The sequence below is a fragment of the Canis lupus genome, chromosome 10 (genome assembly GCF_011100685.1).
Source record: "Canis lupus familiaris isolate Mischka breed German Shepherd chromosome 10, alternate assembly UU_Cfam_GSD_1.0, whole genome shotgun sequence".
Lineage (NCBI taxonomy): Eukaryota > Metazoa > Chordata > Mammalia > Carnivora > Canidae > Canis > Canis lupus.
In genome coordinates, this window is record NC_049231.1 from 35,945,903 (window position 1) to 35,965,056 (window position 19,154).

Here is a 19,154-nt window from a genome sequence, read left to right on the forward strand (position 1 = left end):
GGCTGCCAGCAGGGGACACGGCCTCCTGGCCTCCCAAGGCACCACCTGGCTCTCACAGGTCCGCAGCAGTTAGATGATGCCCAGTCCGTGTGCCACTGACCCCAGGCTTCTTCACCGACTTGCCCCGCTCCCTCTGACCACCCCCTGCTCTCTCTGGCGCTCTTGCTGAGGCTCCCCTGTTCCCAGTGTGAGCAGATGGTGGAAAGGGGAGCAAGCCTAGGTGTGTGCCCAGCTCTGCAGCCTCTGTGTGAGACCCCAGGCAAGTCACTCAACCTCTCTGAGCTCCATTGGCTCACAAGTTAAATGGGGAAGAGAGATGTTCAAAGGATTAAATGAGAATGTGTATATGAACAGGGCCTGGCGCTGGGTACACCCTCCGTAAATTCTCCCAGTAGGATGAGAGTATATTTGCCTGCAGCAAACCCAACACTTGAAGAGACCTTTCTCGTAGGGACTCCCCGGGCTTTCATCAGATAAGGGTCACAGAAAAGGCCATTGCTTTCTCTAACTGCAAGGGAACCTTTGAGTGGGGGCCCTTGGCTTGCAGCGGAGTTGGGTTGTGCCCTCTCATAACCCCACATGCACCATCTCGTTCTGCATCCCACCTCCCCGGATACACACCTTCTCAGTGTTTCGGTCCCCAAGACCACAGCATCCTCAGAAGCGAGAGCCACACGCACACACTGGGTTTGCTTCTTCTTGGAGCCAGTTCTGTATGTGAGCAGAGACACATATTAGGACAAGAGAATTTTGTTGAGGAGGATGATTTATAATGGCAAACAGGCTGCTGTCTTCCGTACTCTAGCGATCTTGCTGATGTGACTGGAACACATCGCTGGATTGGCACTGGGCAAATGCTATCATTTTTCTTCTCCCTTGACCCTTCCCTTTTGGCCACACTCAAGCTGGTGTGGCAGGGCCACAGATCTTATCTGGGGATGCTCACAGCTGGCATGTACCTCTCTGTGGCAGCCAGCAGCAGCATCAGGGGGTGGCCAGGGCAGAGGGGTCGAGGAGAGCCTCTCAAAGGGAGCAGGTCGGTGGATGCAGTTGGATGCTGCTGGTTGGTGCCTTGCAGACTCTGGCAATGGGAAGGGAAGATGGCTGCAAGCCCTATTCTGGAGTGTCTAGGGCAGACTCAGACCGAGCCCGGGAGCAGCCCTGTTTGGAACCGGCCTTAGTTGTCTACGTCAGATGTGAGGTCAGGATTGCCCATGTCCAGGAAACAACTGAAAACCCCTTATACAGTGTGATCTTAGCAGGAATAAATCAAATGCGTGAATGAGTGACCATCGTGTGTATGAGTTCCTGAGTTCCTGAAATATTATTCAGCATTACAAAGGAGCTAACTCTCACAGCCTGCAGGAACCACAATGATTATGTCCAGTGAAAAAAGCCAGACACAAAGAACACATGTGACACAGAGAACCAGAGCAAGTAGGGCTAATGCACACTGATCAGAACTGGCCCAGTGGTTCAGGCTGGTGACAAAAGGGTGCAAGAGGACCTTCTAAAAGCTGCAGGACATTCAGTATCACAATGGGGTGGTCATTACATGGCATATACAGCATCAAAGTAACAGACCTGTACACACTGGAAGTGTGTGGATTTTATTAGCACACTACACATTGTCCAAAAATGGAGCTCCCTTCCCCAGAAGCAGCTTTTCTCTTGCTCTGAGCCTAACTCCACATGCATGTTGTGTGATGATGCTGTGGGGCTTTTGCTCCAGAAGATGAATAAACTAGAAGGCCTGAACACCTTCATCTCCAGCGTCTGTCTGAGGTTCAGGGCCTCCCAAGAGCCCGCAGAGCAAAGGCCACACATGACTGCCTCCGCACCGAAGGGTCGTCTTGTTTCTCTGGGCTCAGACTTCAAAGAGACGTGTGAAGGGCAGAGCAGATTGGGGGTGCGGCAGGGGTGCAGGCAGTGAGGAGCTGCATGCCCTTCGCCTGCCTTCCGCGCACCCTCAGCTCACCTTTCCTCTCAGACAGCCGTCTGAGAGGCCCCCCTTCCCCAGCCTCTGCCACCCAGGTGGGAGCCGTTTCAATTACCCACAATCACCATCCTCAGAGAGCAGCAGGCTGTCTGAGGGCCCCTCAGGGGCAAATAATAATAGCAACAATTTCTGGATCCTTCTTGCCTCATTGCTTGCCACAGCTTTGTAGCTAATTTAGAATCTATTGATCCCAGTGCCAATAAGTGGTTTATCTCCTTCAACTTCCTTTACTTAAAGAATACCTTCACCGTCAAATTGATGTCTCTTACTTGGCTGACATGGCTTGGGATTCTCTCAGTGTGTCTTCCAGTAATTGTTTTTATGTTCTCATTTTGGTTGTGCTGCTGGGTAAAATCAGTGTGTTTCAGGTACATTCATGCATCAAGCCTCACCTCCTTAACACAGTGAATATTTTAAGATGAGATGCCCTATTCCCTAGTGGACCCAGACACAAGAAGAAAGGCTGGATTTGGGAGGGTGGCCTGAAAGTATTGCTTTCCAAGTATCTCTGAGCTGCTGAGAGGAAAGAAACAAGGACCGTGAGATGAGACAGAAAACCCGGTACAGTAGGCCCTTCGAAGAAAAGGAGAAAGAGTTCTTGATTTCACCCGAATGTGGTTGAGGAAGTAATTCATTGGTCTGTTGCTTAGAGAAGAGGACAAAGCAGTGACCTGGAGGGAGTACCCTGCAACTTTCAGTGTCCCCAGTGGGGCACACCCTTCCCAGTCCTGTCCTTCCTCTTCCTCTCCCCTGCCATTGTGATTCCCTGCTAACCCCTGGCCATGTCCCCTTCCCTAGGTCTGGGCAGGCTTCCCCACTCCCCAGCTGGTTGCCTGCTCCCACTCCCCCGCCATCACTCCTCTCCCTCCCATGTCCATCCCACAGTGACTCTTTCACATTGTCCACCATATTGTGAGGTACCACTGGGGCAGGCATTGTGTCCGTTTGTTTGTTCAGCCTGGTCTGGAGGAAGTTTTCAATAAATATTGCATACATGGGTGAATGGCTGAAGGATAGGCAGACGGATGGATGGATGGATGGACAGATGGACAAGTGGAAGGATGGATGGCTTGCATATTTAAGTGCTGGAGAGTGGCTGATATTATGTCTCAACAAAATTTTGTGTTTATATAAGAGCCCAAGAAAAACTTGGTTATATAATTTAAAGCAATGAATTTGAGTTACAAAAACCTTCCTGATTTCACCCTAAAAATGCCTTCTGCCAATTTTGATAAGGCAATAAAATAGGAACTCTTTTTAAAGCTTCACCTGGCTTTATCACTTCTGCAAGATCCGTTCAGCTCTAAGGCATTAAATGAAATAGAAATGAAACTGTGAGCACATATCTTGACAGCAGGAGCTCTGGATCAGGATAATTGCTCTCCCTCTGAACTTCCAGATGGATATTTGCTGGCCACATTATTTCCATGAGCAAGCCATCAAGATTGTGGTAGCATCCAAGCACCATGTCCTGTTCCAAATGCAGCAGAGAGCTTCCCTCCTCTTTGGGCTCCAGCCCCAGCTCTCCCTGCACAAATGCAGAAGCACCTGCTTAATAATGTAATTAGTATTCTGAGAAGCCCAGGCCTAGTCTGACAAACAACAATAATAATTTTGGTGTTTAGGGAGTGTTCTCGGGCCATGGCTGTCTACAGCACTTCATAAACAATTACCATCAGTGCTGGTTTCCCTGTAGGAAAATGAAAACTGACAGGAACGGGTGAGTCAGATAGAAGGATGTGATGTGAACAGAAATGTCCAAAATGCTAGTTTTCCTTGCTCTTTGCTGCCTTTCCAGATTCTGCTTCTACAGAGTTAATGCTCCCCATAGAATCTGAAATAGTTTGACATGCTTATTTGGGTTAGTAGTGATCCTTCAAAGGAAAATCTAAAAGTAGCTAATGTTTCCTGTGTTGCGTTTATCTTATTTGTGTAAGAATGACTATTTTCTGAGTATTATTTCAATTAAAGCTTAAAATAAAACGTGGGGACTCTCATTTTCAACCTTCACCTCAAATCACCAGAGTCTTTGCCAGCATCCTGTGGGAAATCGCCACCCAAGGGTTCTGCCCAGCAGGTTCGCCCAGTGGCACCTCTGCAGGCTGGGTCTTCTGTGTGGGACCCGTCTGGGTCTTGCCAGCAGAACAGGTAGATTTACTCGGGCCTTCCTACCCAGGGCTCCTCCTCGGCCAGCACCCGCTCCCATTTCCTCCCACTCTCCCCGGGCTTCACCCCACCTGTCCCCAAAACTCTGGGAAAAGCGAAGTAACTCCTCCTGCTTCTCCTTTAGAACCATCAACCCTGTGCTCTGCTAACCATTTTAAGCACCACAGACTTCAAATGAACATCTTATGATGAAAGCCCCCAGCGGCCTTTCACCTGGTCTAGGGCCCCAGAGGCTGACACGAGAGGGAAAAGCTGGAGCCCTAGAATTGTCCCAAGAGTAAATTCTAGTAGGTGCAGCCAACTGATACCTGAACACAGTACCTCCAACAAAGAAAGATCTCTGACCTTAGAAAAGAGGTATGTATATGCACACACATGCGCACATGTGTACACAGATATGTGCATATATACATATATGGTATGCATATGTTTTCACTCAAAATCCTATCCTTGAGAGAATGTATGGACACTGTCCCCACCCCAGAGATGTTGGTGACAGTCGGTTAACCTGTCATGGCCCTGAAACCTTCACCAGAAGCCTTGAATGGAAGTTTCTCTGTGCCGTGGGCAAGAATGGAGACTGGCCCCTTAAAGTCCTCCTGTGCTGTGAGTTAAAGCCCTAGGATACCCCGATGCTCTGCACGGCAGGAGTGTCTCTCAGCCTGCCTCTTCCACCCCTCTGGGGTTGTACTCCTGAGTCTCGGGAGGTAGTGAGGCTCCTGAGGGCCTCGGCTCCTTTTCTTGGGCTCTTCTGACCTGGGCTGCACTTTCCCAGGCAGGGCGGCCCAACAGCAGGCCATGTGGCAGCCTTGCCTGCCCGGCCAGAGAGCCTAAGAAGGGGACAGGCTATTTAGTTTGCAAGGCCATGCAAAATGGACATGGGGGGCCCCTCCTTTAAGAATCACTAAGAAGTTCAGGATGGCAAGCTCAGGACCCTTCCTGTGGGCTGGTATGACTTCAAGGTCCCAACCCCTCACTGCAATGAGACGCCTTATCCCAGGACACCTTCCAGCTGCTTCCAATGAGACAGACTTGACTCAAACAGAAGTGAAAGACGATGAGTTAACCTCTTCACAATCCAGCATCAATTAGCAATCCACCGGAGATGGGAGGGGGAAGCTTCCTGAGAGCCATAAATCACATCAAATGGAAATGTTTTCAGCTGCTCTGATAACGACCTCCACAGGCTCCCGGAGGCTGAGTGAAGGTCTGTCTCTGTTGGTGGGAAGTGGAGGCCTTCTGGGGAGTCTGGGGAGCAAAGGAATCCTGTGGATGTGTGGGGAGGAGGCCACCAGCAGCCTTCCCTGGGGCATCATCCTGCGGGAGGGGAGCGTGTGGGAGGCCAGGCAGGAGAGGGTAGTGGGGGGTGGGGGGCAGGAAGCTGCCTCCCCAAAGCACAGGCAGCTGCCAGCACCCCGCCTCTCCACGAAGTGCCTGTGCTAAGGACCAGGGTGGGCCAGCCACAGACCTTGCTGTCTCTGCCTCTGGTCCCCCATCCCATGATGTGGGCCAGGAGGACAGCGCTGCTCCCAGGGAGCTGGTGGGACCTCTGTCCCCAGTCACTGCAGCTGGACAGTCAGCTAGCACTGCCTTCTGAGAATTCTCTGGCAGGTGAGCCCACTGGAGAGGTGGAGGGACCAAAACCAGAGAGACCCATGTCCCACATGCTTAAATAGGTAACTGGGAAGCCCTCATTCCTACAAAGGCTTCCCCTCGCCCCACTGTCTCAGCCCCGCCAGCGGATTCAAGGCTGGGGGCGCCTCAGGTGTAGCTCGGGGGTTATACCACCTTCCCGGAGGGAAGAAGCAGCATCTTCACATATCAGAGTGGTCACATTCCAGGGGTGGCCCACCTGGATCCAGCAGTGAAGTCACTGAGACTCAACTGTCCTCTGGCCCCAATGGTGACTCTCTGTACTTACTCCAAAGGTAGTAGCCAACACGGAGCATAACCAAGAAGTGTGCCTGCCAGCGACCTAGGGGCAGAGCCAGCCCTCCAAGGGTGAAGGTCACCCCCGGGGCAAACTGCTGGAAGGGAGGAGAGCAGTTACTTCCTTTCTCTGTTCTTTGGCTGGTCTAATAAATAAATTGACAGAAGACAGATGAACAGGGGAAAAACAAATTTAATTTTGTACCTGTAGGAGCCCATAAAAATATGTGACCAAACCTTTTAGACAGAGAAACAATTAGGGAAGAATTGACAAGATAAGAAGTTCGGGCTTGGGTGGTAAACAAGTAAAGGGTGTGTTTATGCAGCCTCCCCACCTCGGGCATAAGGATCCTCTGCATCTCCTGGTACAGTGAGGGCGCCTTTCCCAGCGGACATTTATCTCCTGTTTCAGGGGCACAAAGGACGGTCCAAGGGTCCTGGCACCAGTGTTTCTTGACTGATGTAAATTCAAAATAGTACACCAAAGTGACATGTTTGGGGTGGCCCACCCTGAACCCCATTACAGCCCAGCATAAGGCTAGACCCGAGGGAGTGCCCCTTCTAAATGTGAGAATTGGCCTGAAGTCCTGGGTAATGGTGTGTTCTCTCTGTCTCCTGGGCAGATAAAGATGCAGTGGGGCAGGGACCTTGTCTGTCTGTTACTGTGTCCAACGGTCTCCATCACACGGGAGCGACTCGCAGTCACTGATGAATAAATGACGAATGCGTGATGAACTCACAAAGCACAGGAGTCCCCGGGTCTAGTGCACAGTACTGAGCAGGGTGAGGCCAAAGACAGCATTTGTTCCTTGGGAGACGGTCAGAATTTAAGGAGGGAGAGACCCAGGGGAAGCCCTTGTCTGGGTCTGCAGGGAGGAATGAAACAAGGCCTGAGTAAGAAGTCAGAAGGAGGGATCCCTGGGTGGTGCAGCGGTTTGGCGCCTGCCTTTGGCCCAGGGCGTGATCCTGGAGACCCGAGATCGAATCCCACGTCGGGCTCCCGGTGCATGGAGCCTGCTTCTCCCTCTGCCTATGTCTCTGCCTCAATCTCTCTCTCTCTCTGTGACTATCATAAATAAATAAAAATTAAAAAAAGAAAAAGTCAGAAGGAGGCCATTCGCCCAGCACTTCTCCAGCTTCCGGGCGCACGCAGACACTCCCCACTCCCCCAGGGATCTGCTGAAGCAGCAGGTGGGCCGGGGCTCTGCTGGAACCTTTCTACCCAGCTCCCAGGTGATGGTGCTGCTGCTGGGCTCCAGAGATAGCCCCACCCCGGCTGGGGGGGGGGGCGGCAGCAAGGCTAGACAGATTTTACCTTATTTCGGCCTTGCCTGTGACATCCAGGCCAGCTTGAGACGCGGAGAAAAGGTCTAGTCTGCAGTGGGTGTGTGAAGGGAAAGCAGCTCCCCTTGCTGCGGGCCGAGGAGAGAGGCCACAGCCTGAGGACCACAGGCAGCGGCCCGCACCTGTGATGTCGGGGGCTTTGAAGCCCGTGGGTCCTCACACCTCGTGTGCCCTGCCAGTTGTCCAATCCCCAATCAAGGCAGGTGCCCATAATCCTTCCACAAGAGCACAAAGAATTCTGCTGTCCATGCGGTCTTATCAGCAGGTGGGAATGCCACAGGGAGCTTCCGAGAAAGTGAGGCAGGATGTCATCTCCTAGGAAGACGGCCGCTGCTGCCAGAGGAGCAGCAGACAGGGTTCACCGACAGGGCCCCCACCTGGAGTTGCCAAGCCCCGAGCATGAACACGCTACATAGCCTTCCAGAACCACTGCTCTCAGAATGTGGGAGCCCAACTGTCGAAGGATCCTTCTAGGAGCCAGTGTAGGAGGGAGAGTGTGAAACTGTCAAATGCTATGAAGAAGAGGGCATTGTTGTTCTTTCTCAGCCACTCATGTAGGTGGCAGTACCTCCCAGCCATGCCCACGGTGACTCAGAGCTAAGGTCACACACCTGCCACAGTCTGAGATACAGCCACACAGCTGTCTGTGACTTCTGTGACCTCTGGTTGCCAGGAACATTGTCATCTTTTCCCTTCATGCTATTATTTTTTAAGATTTTATTGATTTATTCATGAGAGACACAGAGAGAAGCAGAGACACAGGCAGAGGGAGAAGCAAGCTCCCTGTGGGGAGCCCAATGTGGGACTTGATCCCAAGACCCCAGGATCACGTCCTGAGCCAAAGGCAGACACTCAACTGCTGAGCCACCCAGGTGCCCACTAAGCCCTGTCACACTTGGGGTCTTCTGCATGCCTCCTAGCAATAGCTCAGTTGGAAAGGGAGCCAAATTACTCTACATTCAGAGGAGAACGTTGCCCCCTTGGGGTCCTAGGAGTATCACGCAGGGCAAGAAAGCAAAACCTCCTGAGACTGGCCCCCACAGGAGCCCACAGTCCTGCAGACCTTATCATTGCCTTAGAATAAAAAGATATTTGTCTACATCGCAAGTAGCCTGGACTGTATTAACTTACATTCAGGGCAGCAGTAGTGAGCAGCGGCGGCAGACTGTGTAGATTCAGACCCTGGCTCTGCCCCACTGCTGTGCAACCTGGGGCAAGTACACAGCCTCTCTGTGCCTTGGCTTCTGCTGGAGCAAACGGAGTTGTAGAAGTCCCCACTGGCTCAGCAGTGGTGAGTGTTAGGTTCTTTCCAAAATGAACAGCAGAGAAATAAAAAAAAATAAAAAATATAAAAAAACTAAAAAACCAGCAGAGCCAGGCAATAGGTTCGAGGTTGCTTTTAATGGGGAGCGCTCCCGGGCGAGGTTCCGTGACTCGGAGAGGTGGCCCAAGTCAGGGAAGTAGCACCCGGGTTGGGGAGTGTGGGGGTTTTTAAGCCTTATTGGTTCTGGGTCCAGATCCGGGTGGGTCCCTTGCCAAATTAGGCAAGGGAACACCGAGTCCCTAGGTGATTGGCTGGGGGTGGGGATAGTACAGACGATGGGGGGCGGGGGGGGGGGGCCTGGCTGGAAAGTCCTGGATGGAAAGTTTCGGTTTCCTGTCTAGGCTTTGATTTACTGGAGATGATGTGGTGGTCATGGCTGCTTTGGCGGGAAGATCATTTTGACCCAATTTGAGATGTCCGCCATCTGGGGTGCCCCTGTCTCTCAGCCAGCCCACCAGGGAGGATTGGGTGCTTAATACAGACTAAGGAGCCCACCGTAGTGTCTGGGAGGTACTTGGCCCTTGGGAACTGCTAGTGGGGAGGATGGTGGATACTGTGAGCCAAGACCACCAGCAAATGAGGTTGGGATTGGGTGCGCCTGGCTCAGAGCAAGTGAGCAGAGGGTACGCTGCCGGAAAGGTCCTTGGCAGCAGGTTGGCACAGTTCGGCGTGTAGAGTCGCTGTCCCCTCCGCCCAGATAGATGGGGACCCAGTGCCGGGGAACTCGGGCCGCATGGCCCTGTGAGCACCCCCCAGGGAGGCTCAGCTCCGCAAGTCCCCACTGCCTCTGGCTCCACATGGGCCTCACTCCTGGTCTTCTCCGGAAGTCCTGTCATGGAACGGTTTATCTCCAAACCATCTAGACTTTTCTCCACCTCTCAGTTCCTTGCAGTACCCGTGAGGCTGTGTTGGAATGCAGCGTCACAGAAGGTTGTGCTTCCTCATCTGCCGGAACCCTGGCTTTCTCCGAGTTCCAGAAAGGCTGCTGGAGCAGAGTGATCCAGCAGTCTCCAACCTGGAGATTTTCTACCCAGAGAAAAAGGAAGCCACCCGAGGACACAGCTCCTCTGTTTCATGCTCCGACCCTCCCTAAGGCCCAGAAGGAACCCATTGGAACCCAGGCTGCTTTGACACTATGGTGGCCACATAGACACACTCCCTTGCTCAGATATTTCTCCCAAACTCAACTCATGTGTGCAGCTGCCAGATTCTGCCTCCTCTTGGAGGCCCTCCAGACTTTTCAGTGTGTTCACATTTGTCACACTTCCCACCTGCCTATAGGAGCCTCACACATGTCTTGTGCACCCAGGAGCTGAGTGGAGATGTGGGCCAGCCTCGGGGCTCCGTCACCTCTGGTGACCTGTCTCCTTAGTCCTGGATCCTCCAGGCCCCCCCTCTACCCGCTGGCTCCCCCTGAGGTCGGCCACCATCAGCTCCTTGCAGGCTTCCTCCCTCCTGCCTTGTCCATCTAAGCGGGTGGTTTTTGGCTTACTGATTGTGTCCACACGGCCGTCTACCCGATCCTTGCTATGGGCAGCAACTCCTGCCATTGATCCAACGGAATAAAAATAATGGGATGTAGTAGATCAGTCCATTGCACTCAGTAAGCAGAAAGGATTCACGTGACTTAGTGATGCGTGTCTTTCGGGTGGCATTCTGCATACGCTTCTTGCCAGAGTGGCTCCTCCTGTCACCGCAGTGGGAGGTTGGTCCCTGCGTTGCCCCGCCTCCGCACAAGGCCTGCGGAACCTCCTGGCCCATCTGACTTCGTGTCCAGCCCTCTGGCCCAGCAGTGGCTTTGCCTGCAGCCATTTGGAGCCCGTACTCCTACTTCCTGGGACACCTCCCCACCTGTTTCCATGAAAACTCTCACCTGCCCTTCAGGACCTAGGGAGACTTTGCCTGCCCTGATCTCCCCAAGAATAGGTCAGGTGCCTCCAAAAGTGCAGGCCACCTGCCCCTGTGGCTTCTTCGTAGTCAGTCGTCTCTGTAGAAGCTTCAATCAGCGGCTGAAATGCCATGGGGAGAGTATTTATATCGCTGAAGTAGCCAGACACTACAAATCAGGCCGTTCCTGCCCTGTGCAGGAACCTGGTGCACCACAGGGTAACCCAAGCCTTTCCTACCCCACCCCCCACCCCGGCCCCAGACTGTGGGTGACCTCTGGCCCCTCACTCTCCAGGCACCCGGAGGGCAGGAGGTAGGCTTCATTCTGTGAGCTCTTCACCTCTGGCCCAGAACTGAGCCCGATTGAAGAGGCTTCATAGTCCTGCGTGGATGTGGGATGTTGAGACCTCTCAATGCCATCCAATCCTCCAGGTTAACCAAACACAGCTTCCTTAGGCTGCACCTCCACCAGAGCCCTGAACCTTCTGGTTTTGTGCAGGCCCCACACTCTCCCCTAAGTACTTTGAACCAGGGGCTCAACCACACTATTCCCAGAGCGTCCTCCCAGCCCTGGTCTGCAGGAGTCAGCCTGCTTGGTGTCAGCAGGAGTCTTGCCACAGCGTGAGGATGTTAAAGGGAAACCATGTGCCTGGAATGCCCAGGCTGGAGCTGAGGTGGTGGTCACAGCAGGAGAGGCCAAGTTCACTTTCAGGAATGGTCAGGCCCCCCTTCCTCCCCGACGCGAGGCAGGCATTCCTCTTACACCCATTCCATGGATAAGGCAGTGAGGTTTATCTATAACTGAGGCACTGAGTAGCGACAGAACTTGCCAAGATGTGATTCAGCCCTTGCTCTACATTACTACCCCCTTTTTTTTGTCCTGTTTGGTTCACAGCAGGTCTGGGACTGCAGGCTGAGGTCACAGGATGGAAAGGGAACGAATCGCGCCAGTAATCCCAGCCGCGCTTGTCTCTCCCGCCTGCTCTCCCCGCCCCTTGATCTTGAGCTGGCGCAGGGTGCAGAGGGTTCGGCCAGGGCAGTGCTGGGGCTGGGGTCGGAGCTCCACAGCCGTCGCTGGTGTTTTCATGGTTGTGGTGTTGTTCTCAGAGGATGCTGTGCTGAGGAAGACTCCGTGGAGACAGGAGAAGCGGTGACCGCAGCCGGGAGCCGTGCTTTCCTGCACAGCACTCACCCAGTCGGGTCTCTGTGCTGTCATGCAAGTGGCCACAGGCACAAAGATGTGGCCATGAGATGAGGAAAATGCTTCCAAGACTGGGCGGGCTGTGGTGGATTCAGGGCCCCAGCAGCCCCCGGACCACACCACCCGCCAGCAGGTCAGGTGCACGGTGAAGCCAAGCCTGTTCTGTCCGGGGACAAGGGCTGCTTCATTTCTCCATCACTGGCGGAGTCCTGGGGGCTCAGTGCCTTGCGATCACACCTCTGACAGCTGGCAGGCCAGGACGCCGCCCTGCTCAGGCCACAGGCGATCCTCAGAGACAACCAGGAGGTCACTTCTGGAGCAGTTGGGCTGCCAGGCCAGGCTGGCTCCCCAGTGCAGAGCTGCATCTGCAGGGACGTCAGGGACCCTAAACAGAGGCCTCCCTGGCCTTCCTCCCCGGCCCTGGGTACCCTCTCTGAGCATTGGTAGTCGTGAGGGAAATGCATCTGACACCACAGACTTTGTTTCACCTTATGTATTTGTTTTTCTTTTCTGCCTTCTTGGGTTCGCCTGGGAACATCTTTAATGAGCCTCTCAATAAACGCTCCAGGTTGACACCAGGGTGCACCCAGCCCAACCCTCCGCAGTGTTTACAGGGAAGCCCTCCCAGACTCAGCTATAATTAGAAGTCAATTAAATTAGAAACCCTTAGTATTGTTCTTGGAAGGCCTCCAGGGCTGTAACTCTCCTGGAGAGAGCCTCTGGCCCCGGCTGCAGACTCCTCTCTGCGACCCACCCACCGTCCTGAAGCAGGGGCCAGGCTGTGCGCGGACAGGGAGCTGATTCCTTCGCGCCTACCCTCCCCGCCTGGCAGGGCTGCAGGCTGGGCCTCCCTCTGCTCCCGTCCTGCCTGCCCCGGCTTGCTCCCTTGCTAGAAGGAAAACACCCAGAAGTTCACCACTGGGGTGGCTGGGTGCTTTAATCTTGCCTCAGCCCTTTTCGTGTGTTTCCAACGTCAATGTGGCCCTGAATTGCAAGGCAGCCAGCATGCTAGAAGGTGAGAAAAAGCAGCTTTTGTATCTCCCCAGGAGTTTCTGGAAAACTAACTCTGCCCCAGAGGCCCCCTGATGTTACTCGCAGGTGGGAACCTCTCCAAGGTAAGCAGAAGAAGGATCCTGGAAAGATCCAGGCCCCCGGGGCCCTGCCCCATCCTCATCCTCGTCATTCCCCACCCCCACCCCCACCATCTCCAGCAGGGCCTCTGTGTCTGGAATCCCCTCGGGACATCCTTCTGGCCTGTTCTCAGAGCAATCAGATACTTCCTCCTGAAGAGAAAGATCTTTACTGCCTTTCTTCCTGTTCTCAAGTTCACATGTACACCTGTGCATCGTTCTGACGCTGACAACCGTGTGGGAGAGGAGCCTTCCCCATCACCCCCTCAGTCCGTAGTCACCCCGACCCTATGTCACCCCTGCCAAACAGATCTGTCGAAAATTTAGTGGATATCGCTGCAAGCCTACTTCTGTGTGTACAGAAGCCTCTACAACTACAAACCCAGAGCTGTTCCCTGTTGTTTCTCCTCTGCCCATCCCTATGCCCCTCTCTCAAGTAAACAAAAAATACAATAAAATACTTTAAAAAAAAAAAAAAAGATATTGCATTGAAGAGACTAAGTTCAAGGCTTTTCTCCAGAAACAAGAATGGATTTCCCACTTATCAGGTCTCCTGCTCTGAGCAATACCACACAGTGTGATACTTTGTGTGTGGTATCAGGAACTATGGGTTTCTGTGGGCAGAGAAGGCTCACCCAAATCAAGAGGGTTCAGAGGGCAAATGTTCTTGGGGGGCTTCCCAAGGCCCAGTTTGACTCCTGTCTGAGCTAGTGGTTTATTCTGGAAAGTTCCTCACACAAGCAAGCCATGAGAAGAGAGTGTACTGTTTTGTCTGGAATCCACCTCAGTGTCAAAGCAAGACAGCAGTGACCCCGCAGCACCCATGAAGGGATGTAGGCGCTCTCATGGTCATGTCACTTGTCTCCGTGTAGCTAGGCTCCCAGGTAAACCTGCTTTGGTTAGAAACACAGGCCTCCCATCCTGATGATGGAAAAGTAAAACTCAATACCTCCTCCTTCAAAGCAGTGCATTGACCTAGCAGCTGGGGAAACTCTGAGTGCCTGGGCTACCCTATGTGGCCCTGGACGAGTCACTACACCCTCCAGGCTCCAGTTGTCTTGGCTATAAAATGAAGTGGTTGGAGGTGCACACTCTTAACCACCTTGACAACAACCTGTTCTCAACAGAGAGAGGAAGAAGCTGACAGTGGGGCTGGGACAGTGGGCAGTGGAGTGGGAAGGAGCTGGGCAGACTCTGAGTCCTGGCACTACCTCCAGGGGTGCGCCAGAGCCAGAGGATTGGGACTTTACGCTCCGTGTACAGCCAGGCTTCTTCAGCCTCTGTGAGCGGGTGAACATTTGGTCTTTGCCCTGCCTTCGATAGTCAGCCCTCCATGCACTCTGGTCCTTTCTCCCTGGGATGGGTGTGACATTGGCAAGGCCACAGGTGGAGTCAGCCTACGAGGCCTGGTCCTCAGTTTAAAATCCATCTTTTCTTTTAGAGTGTATTTACTTCCCGACCTCACTTTTAGGGGGGCCCCTCGCATCCCCCGGGGACATAGTGGAGGCTCCGGACTGAGGGTGGGGGCTGGGCCATGGCCAGTCAGTCCTGGGGCAGCTCAGACCCTGCTGGCACTGGGGTGCTATGATGTGTGTCTTTCAGGCAGAGCCGCAGGAGCAGATGGCTCACACAGGAGACCGCAAGCGGATGCCCTGGCTCCCCGTCCTAGTGGTAAGTGCACCCTAACCCTGTGAGTACCTGCAGTGGCCCGGGAGGAGGTTCCAGTGAGAGCTCCTCTGCCTTCCATGCTACTGTAGGCCAGCTCCTGGGCCTCTCCCATGTCCGTCTGCACAGCTGTCCCTTGGGATTGATGCCGCTAGCAGCCCCTTCACTGGGCTCTTCTGAGGGCAAGAAGCACCAAGCAGCACCCGATTCAGATTAGACTTCTTGGCAGCCCCATTTCTAGGGTTCTACAGATGGAAAGGTTCTTAACTAGTTCTTTGTGTTGCAATATGCACAACCCAGCGCCCGTTGGTGAGCACCATGCCTGTGGGTCCTGCAGCTGAGGACGATCCAGGCCCTCATCATCAGGCTTCCTATGGAGAAGAGGCGGCATGTGACTGCAATCCTCTGGTCTAGAGGCTCCCGGAAGAGGGCCACCTCCTCCGCGACTCTGGAGAGGGTGGAAGCGAGATTGCGTGGGTGAACAGACGACGGGATGGCGTTTTGATGGAGCGGGGAGGGGGACCAGCAGTGAGGCCAGCTGGCAGGACGTGAGGTGGCCTGCCCGGTTTATCAGCTGCAGTTACTGAGACCTGGCACCACACGAGCACCACGTAACCAGCAGGCCCGCCCTTGAGGCTCCTCCCCCCCAGCACCTGCTCAGGGTCCTTGGAGCACACGTGTCTCCAGGGAGGGATGGAGCCCAAAAGGACGTCCTTTCTCGTGGCAGGTGTCGCTGCTGTGCTCAGCCAGGGCAGAGTACTCCAACTGCGGTGAGAATGAGTACTACAACCAGACCACTGGGCTGTGCCACGAGTGTCCGCAGTGTGGCCCGGGGGAGGAGCCCTACCTGGTAAGGCCCCTACCAGCCGCCCTAGGTGTGGGGAGCTCTTCTCCATCACCCGGGTGGTGTCACCGTCATGTGTGTTGCTCTCCGTGCGGTCCCCAAGCTAAATCTTGGTCTGCGGTCCCCAGACTCCGTGGCTAAAGGATTTAGGCAGCGGTGAGCGCAGGAACAGCTTTCTCAGGAGACGTTCCCATTTATCCAGAGGGCGATTCTTTTCCTGCTCTACTTTGATCAGGCGGGTTTCAGGTCCTCTGAGTCGGGGCATGACTGAGGTCCTGCAGTGACGGCATCGTGACTCCCGAGCACGGTGCCTCCCTGTCCTGCGGGAACAGGCTCCTGTGCTGCTGTTACGCGCTCTGAGCAACACCCACAGCACCAGCATTCAGGGTTCTCGTAGAGATCCGAGAGGGACAGAAGCCATGGGCTGTGTCACTGGCAGGTCGTCCCCTGAGCTGGCTGAATGTATCCAGGGACTCTCAGGAGAGGAGCAGCGTCTGAATCCTAAGAGCACTGGAGAAAGGAGCTCAGAGTTGGAGACACAGGGGAGTTGCAGTTAGCACAGGTCAAGAGCCAAAAGCCAGCAAAGAGAAACTTCTGGAAACAGCCAGTGTGCCCAGCGCATATGATGCACACAGCACACCGGGTGTGCCAGTGCCCACAGGACCACAGGGCTAGTCAGGGCAGGTGCAGCTGCAGCTGGATCCCTCACCTGGATCCCTCTGTCCTGTTCCTTGGCCAGTCCTGCGGCTATGGCACCAAAGATGAGGACTACGGCTGTGTCCCCTGCCCGGCAGAGAAGTTCTCCAAAGGAGGCTACCAGATATGCAGGCGCCACAAGGACTGCGAGGGCTTCTTCCGGGCCACCGTGCTGACACCGGGGGACATGGAGAATGATGCCGAGTGCGGGCCGTGTCTCCCTGGGTAAGCATGGCCATTGCCAGGCCTCGCCCCGTTTTTGCAGAAAGCCCCCCCCCACCCCCCCCCCCCCCCCCGACAGTCTCAGTGGGAGGCCTCAGGGAACTTGAGCACCTCAAGCTGCAGTGTAGCCATCACTGCTGCATTTGGTTTCCTCCTTCCTTCTACTAGGGGCAGCTCTGCAGGGAGGGGGACACGTGTCTGGATTCAGGAAGGATGGCGTCTAGGATGGCGGGGCCTGCCACCTAGAGGATGGGCAGCCCACCCAGGCTCAGCTTCCAACTCTCTTAAGTGGATGTTAGTCGTAATAATCATAATAATATCTTCTGACAACCCAAATCAAACAAATCTGTTGAATACTTAGAATAAGATAACACATGTGGAATGCTTTGAAGAAAGGAAAACTAATATACTGTGTAATACACTGTATAAATCTAGTGGTCTTGGTATTCTGGAAAAATCTGAGGGTAAAAGCTATTAATTGGAACATGTGAATCATGTGGTGCCTATAATTCCACCACAGTTATGTTATATATCAAAAGTGTTCCCAAAAATGCAGTGAAAATGAGTTAGCCTGAAAGAAAGATCAAATCTTCCCTCTGACAAGTAGGGACACACTAGTGAGTCCTGCCTGGGAGTGGAAGTGCAGCCCAGACACCCTGGACCTACCAGGCCACAGCTGTTGCTGCTGCCTCCCTCTAGTGGCCACACAGCGCAGTGCTTGCAAGGGCTACAGAGAAAAAAAGCAGGGACAGAGGCTACGTTGAGGTAGAGGTGATATAAGTGGTGGAGGTGGTGATGGTGGTAGTAATGATGGAGGTGGTGATGGTGGAGACAATGGTGGTAATGGGGTGGCGGTGGTGATAATGCAGGTGGTCGTGATGATGATAATGGTGGTGATGATGGAGACAATGATGGATACAGTGGTGGTGATGACAATGGTGATGGTGACGATGGAGGTGCTGAAAATGGTGCTGGTGATAGAGGCGGCGGTGGTGATGATAATGGTGATGGTGATGATGGATGTGCTGATAATAGAGGTGGTAGTGGTCATGATGAAGGTGGTGATGGCAATGAGGGAAGTAATGATGATGGAAGCAGTGGTGGTGACGGCAATGGTGATAATAGAGGCTGTTGGTGATCTTAGTAATAATGACATTTTTTTAAAAAATGATTTTATTTATTTAGTCATGAGAGACACAGAGAGAGAGAGAAAGAGGCAGAGACAGACAGAGAGAGAAGCAGGCTCCGGGCAGGGAGTCTGATGCGGGAATCGATCCCAGGACCCTAGGATCATGTCCTGGGCCAAAGGCAGGTGCTAAACTGCTGAGCCACCCAGGGATCCCCAGTTGTAGTGACATTTTGAATAACACTCTATACTTTGCAACCTGTTTGTGCACATTATCTTTCTGGATCACTGTACTGAATTAAGACAAGAAAGGAAGTAAGAAGGGTATATCCAAACAAGAACATGAGGCATTATTCTGTAAGAAGAAAGAAGTACAAAGAAGGCAGAAAGACCCACCAGCCTAAGAATACAAGACCAGTACTCTAACCCCAGAGCTATGGAGGCTTCTCCTTCAATCTTAGAATAGGTTGGAAGTGAATAACTCTTTAAAATGAGGAGATCTTACAAACGTGCAGAAATTAACCTTAGGTTAGTTTGTTACAGAGAAGCACTGATTCCCATGACTTCCACTGCCATCTTGCTGCTGGTGACCATCCCCCACCCCAGGGTCTCCAGTTTTCTGTCTTCAGTTCAGACCCACCTCCAGAACTACAGACCTACATTTCCAAATATCTGCTTGACAACCCCATGTCAGTGTCCCTGACATGTAAATCAAATGTATTGGTCAAATGAATGAAGAAAGCAGGGAAACTTTATTGCAGGACCTTATTTTTCAATATGCAAACAGCAGGTAGCTATAGCTAAGAAAGGTATTAGATTGTTTTCTTAAAGGAAATAATAAAAAGTAAAAGTTCTGTAGCTGACAGTCTTTAACTTAGTTAGGTTATTGTGTTGTGGGGGCTCCACCAAAAGGAACATGTTAGAAGAAGCAGAATCAATAATTCCCACCCAATGGTATAGTCATTCATTGAGGGAAGAAAGACATGGTTCTTCTTTGCTGTGAGGGAGTGGGACGAGAAAATCAGTGACCACAGCATAGTGTTGTGGGTGCACAGGGTGTTTTAGAAGTCCAGGAAGGACCCCTCCCTTCATGGTTAAGGAGGTGGGTCAGGAGAGGTCTCAGAAGACTTCCCAGGGTGATGTTGGGATGGTGGGAGTTAGTCAGGCTAAGAATTAGGACAGAGCTCCCCAAGATGTTCAGGACAAAGCTCAAAGAGACAAGCAACCTGATGAGATATGGAACTGAGGATCCTTCTGCCTGCACAGAAGGCGCCCCTGTGGGGGTGTGAAGAAACCAGCGAGGGGGGCAGGAGCCAGAGGGAGAATAGCTCTGGAAAATGAAGCTGAAGACACAGATCTTTAGGTTGACGCTGAAGTGGGCCACCGTGCAGACTTCCAAGATGGTATAGGACACTGTTGGGTTGTACCTTAGAGGTAAGGAAAATGTACTGTGCAGGGAAAACACGGGAGCCCAGGGGCATCGTGAAAACTGGGGCAAGGTGAAAGCCTTGGAAGTTGGAGGGAGAGGAAAACTTTGAGAATTCATTGGAAGATGGAGAGCATTGACTGAAGTTTGCAGACCAAGGGCATGGGGGGTGTGGGGAAGGAGATTTTGAAGAGG

At 53.1% G+C, this 19,154-nt stretch overlaps 1 protein-coding gene across 2 annotated transcripts in view; it reads left to right on the forward strand.

Moving 5' to 3' along the window:
- Window positions 1-19,154, forward strand: part of EDAR (ectodysplasin A receptor) — a 94,543-nt gene that overhangs the window by 44,684 nt on the left and 30,705 nt on the right. For both annotated transcript variants that reach the window (XM_038550835.1, XM_038550836.1), the window contains exons 2-4: window positions 14,583-14,651; window positions 15,373-15,495; window positions 16,229-16,410. In XM_038550835.1, the coding sequence (XP_038406763.1) occupies window positions 14,601-14,651; window positions 15,373-15,495; window positions 16,229-16,410 (356 nt within the window). In that variant the 5' untranslated portion in view covers window positions 14,583-14,600. The remainder of the gene's footprint in view (window positions 1-14,582; window positions 14,652-15,372; window positions 15,496-16,228; window positions 16,411-19,154) is intronic.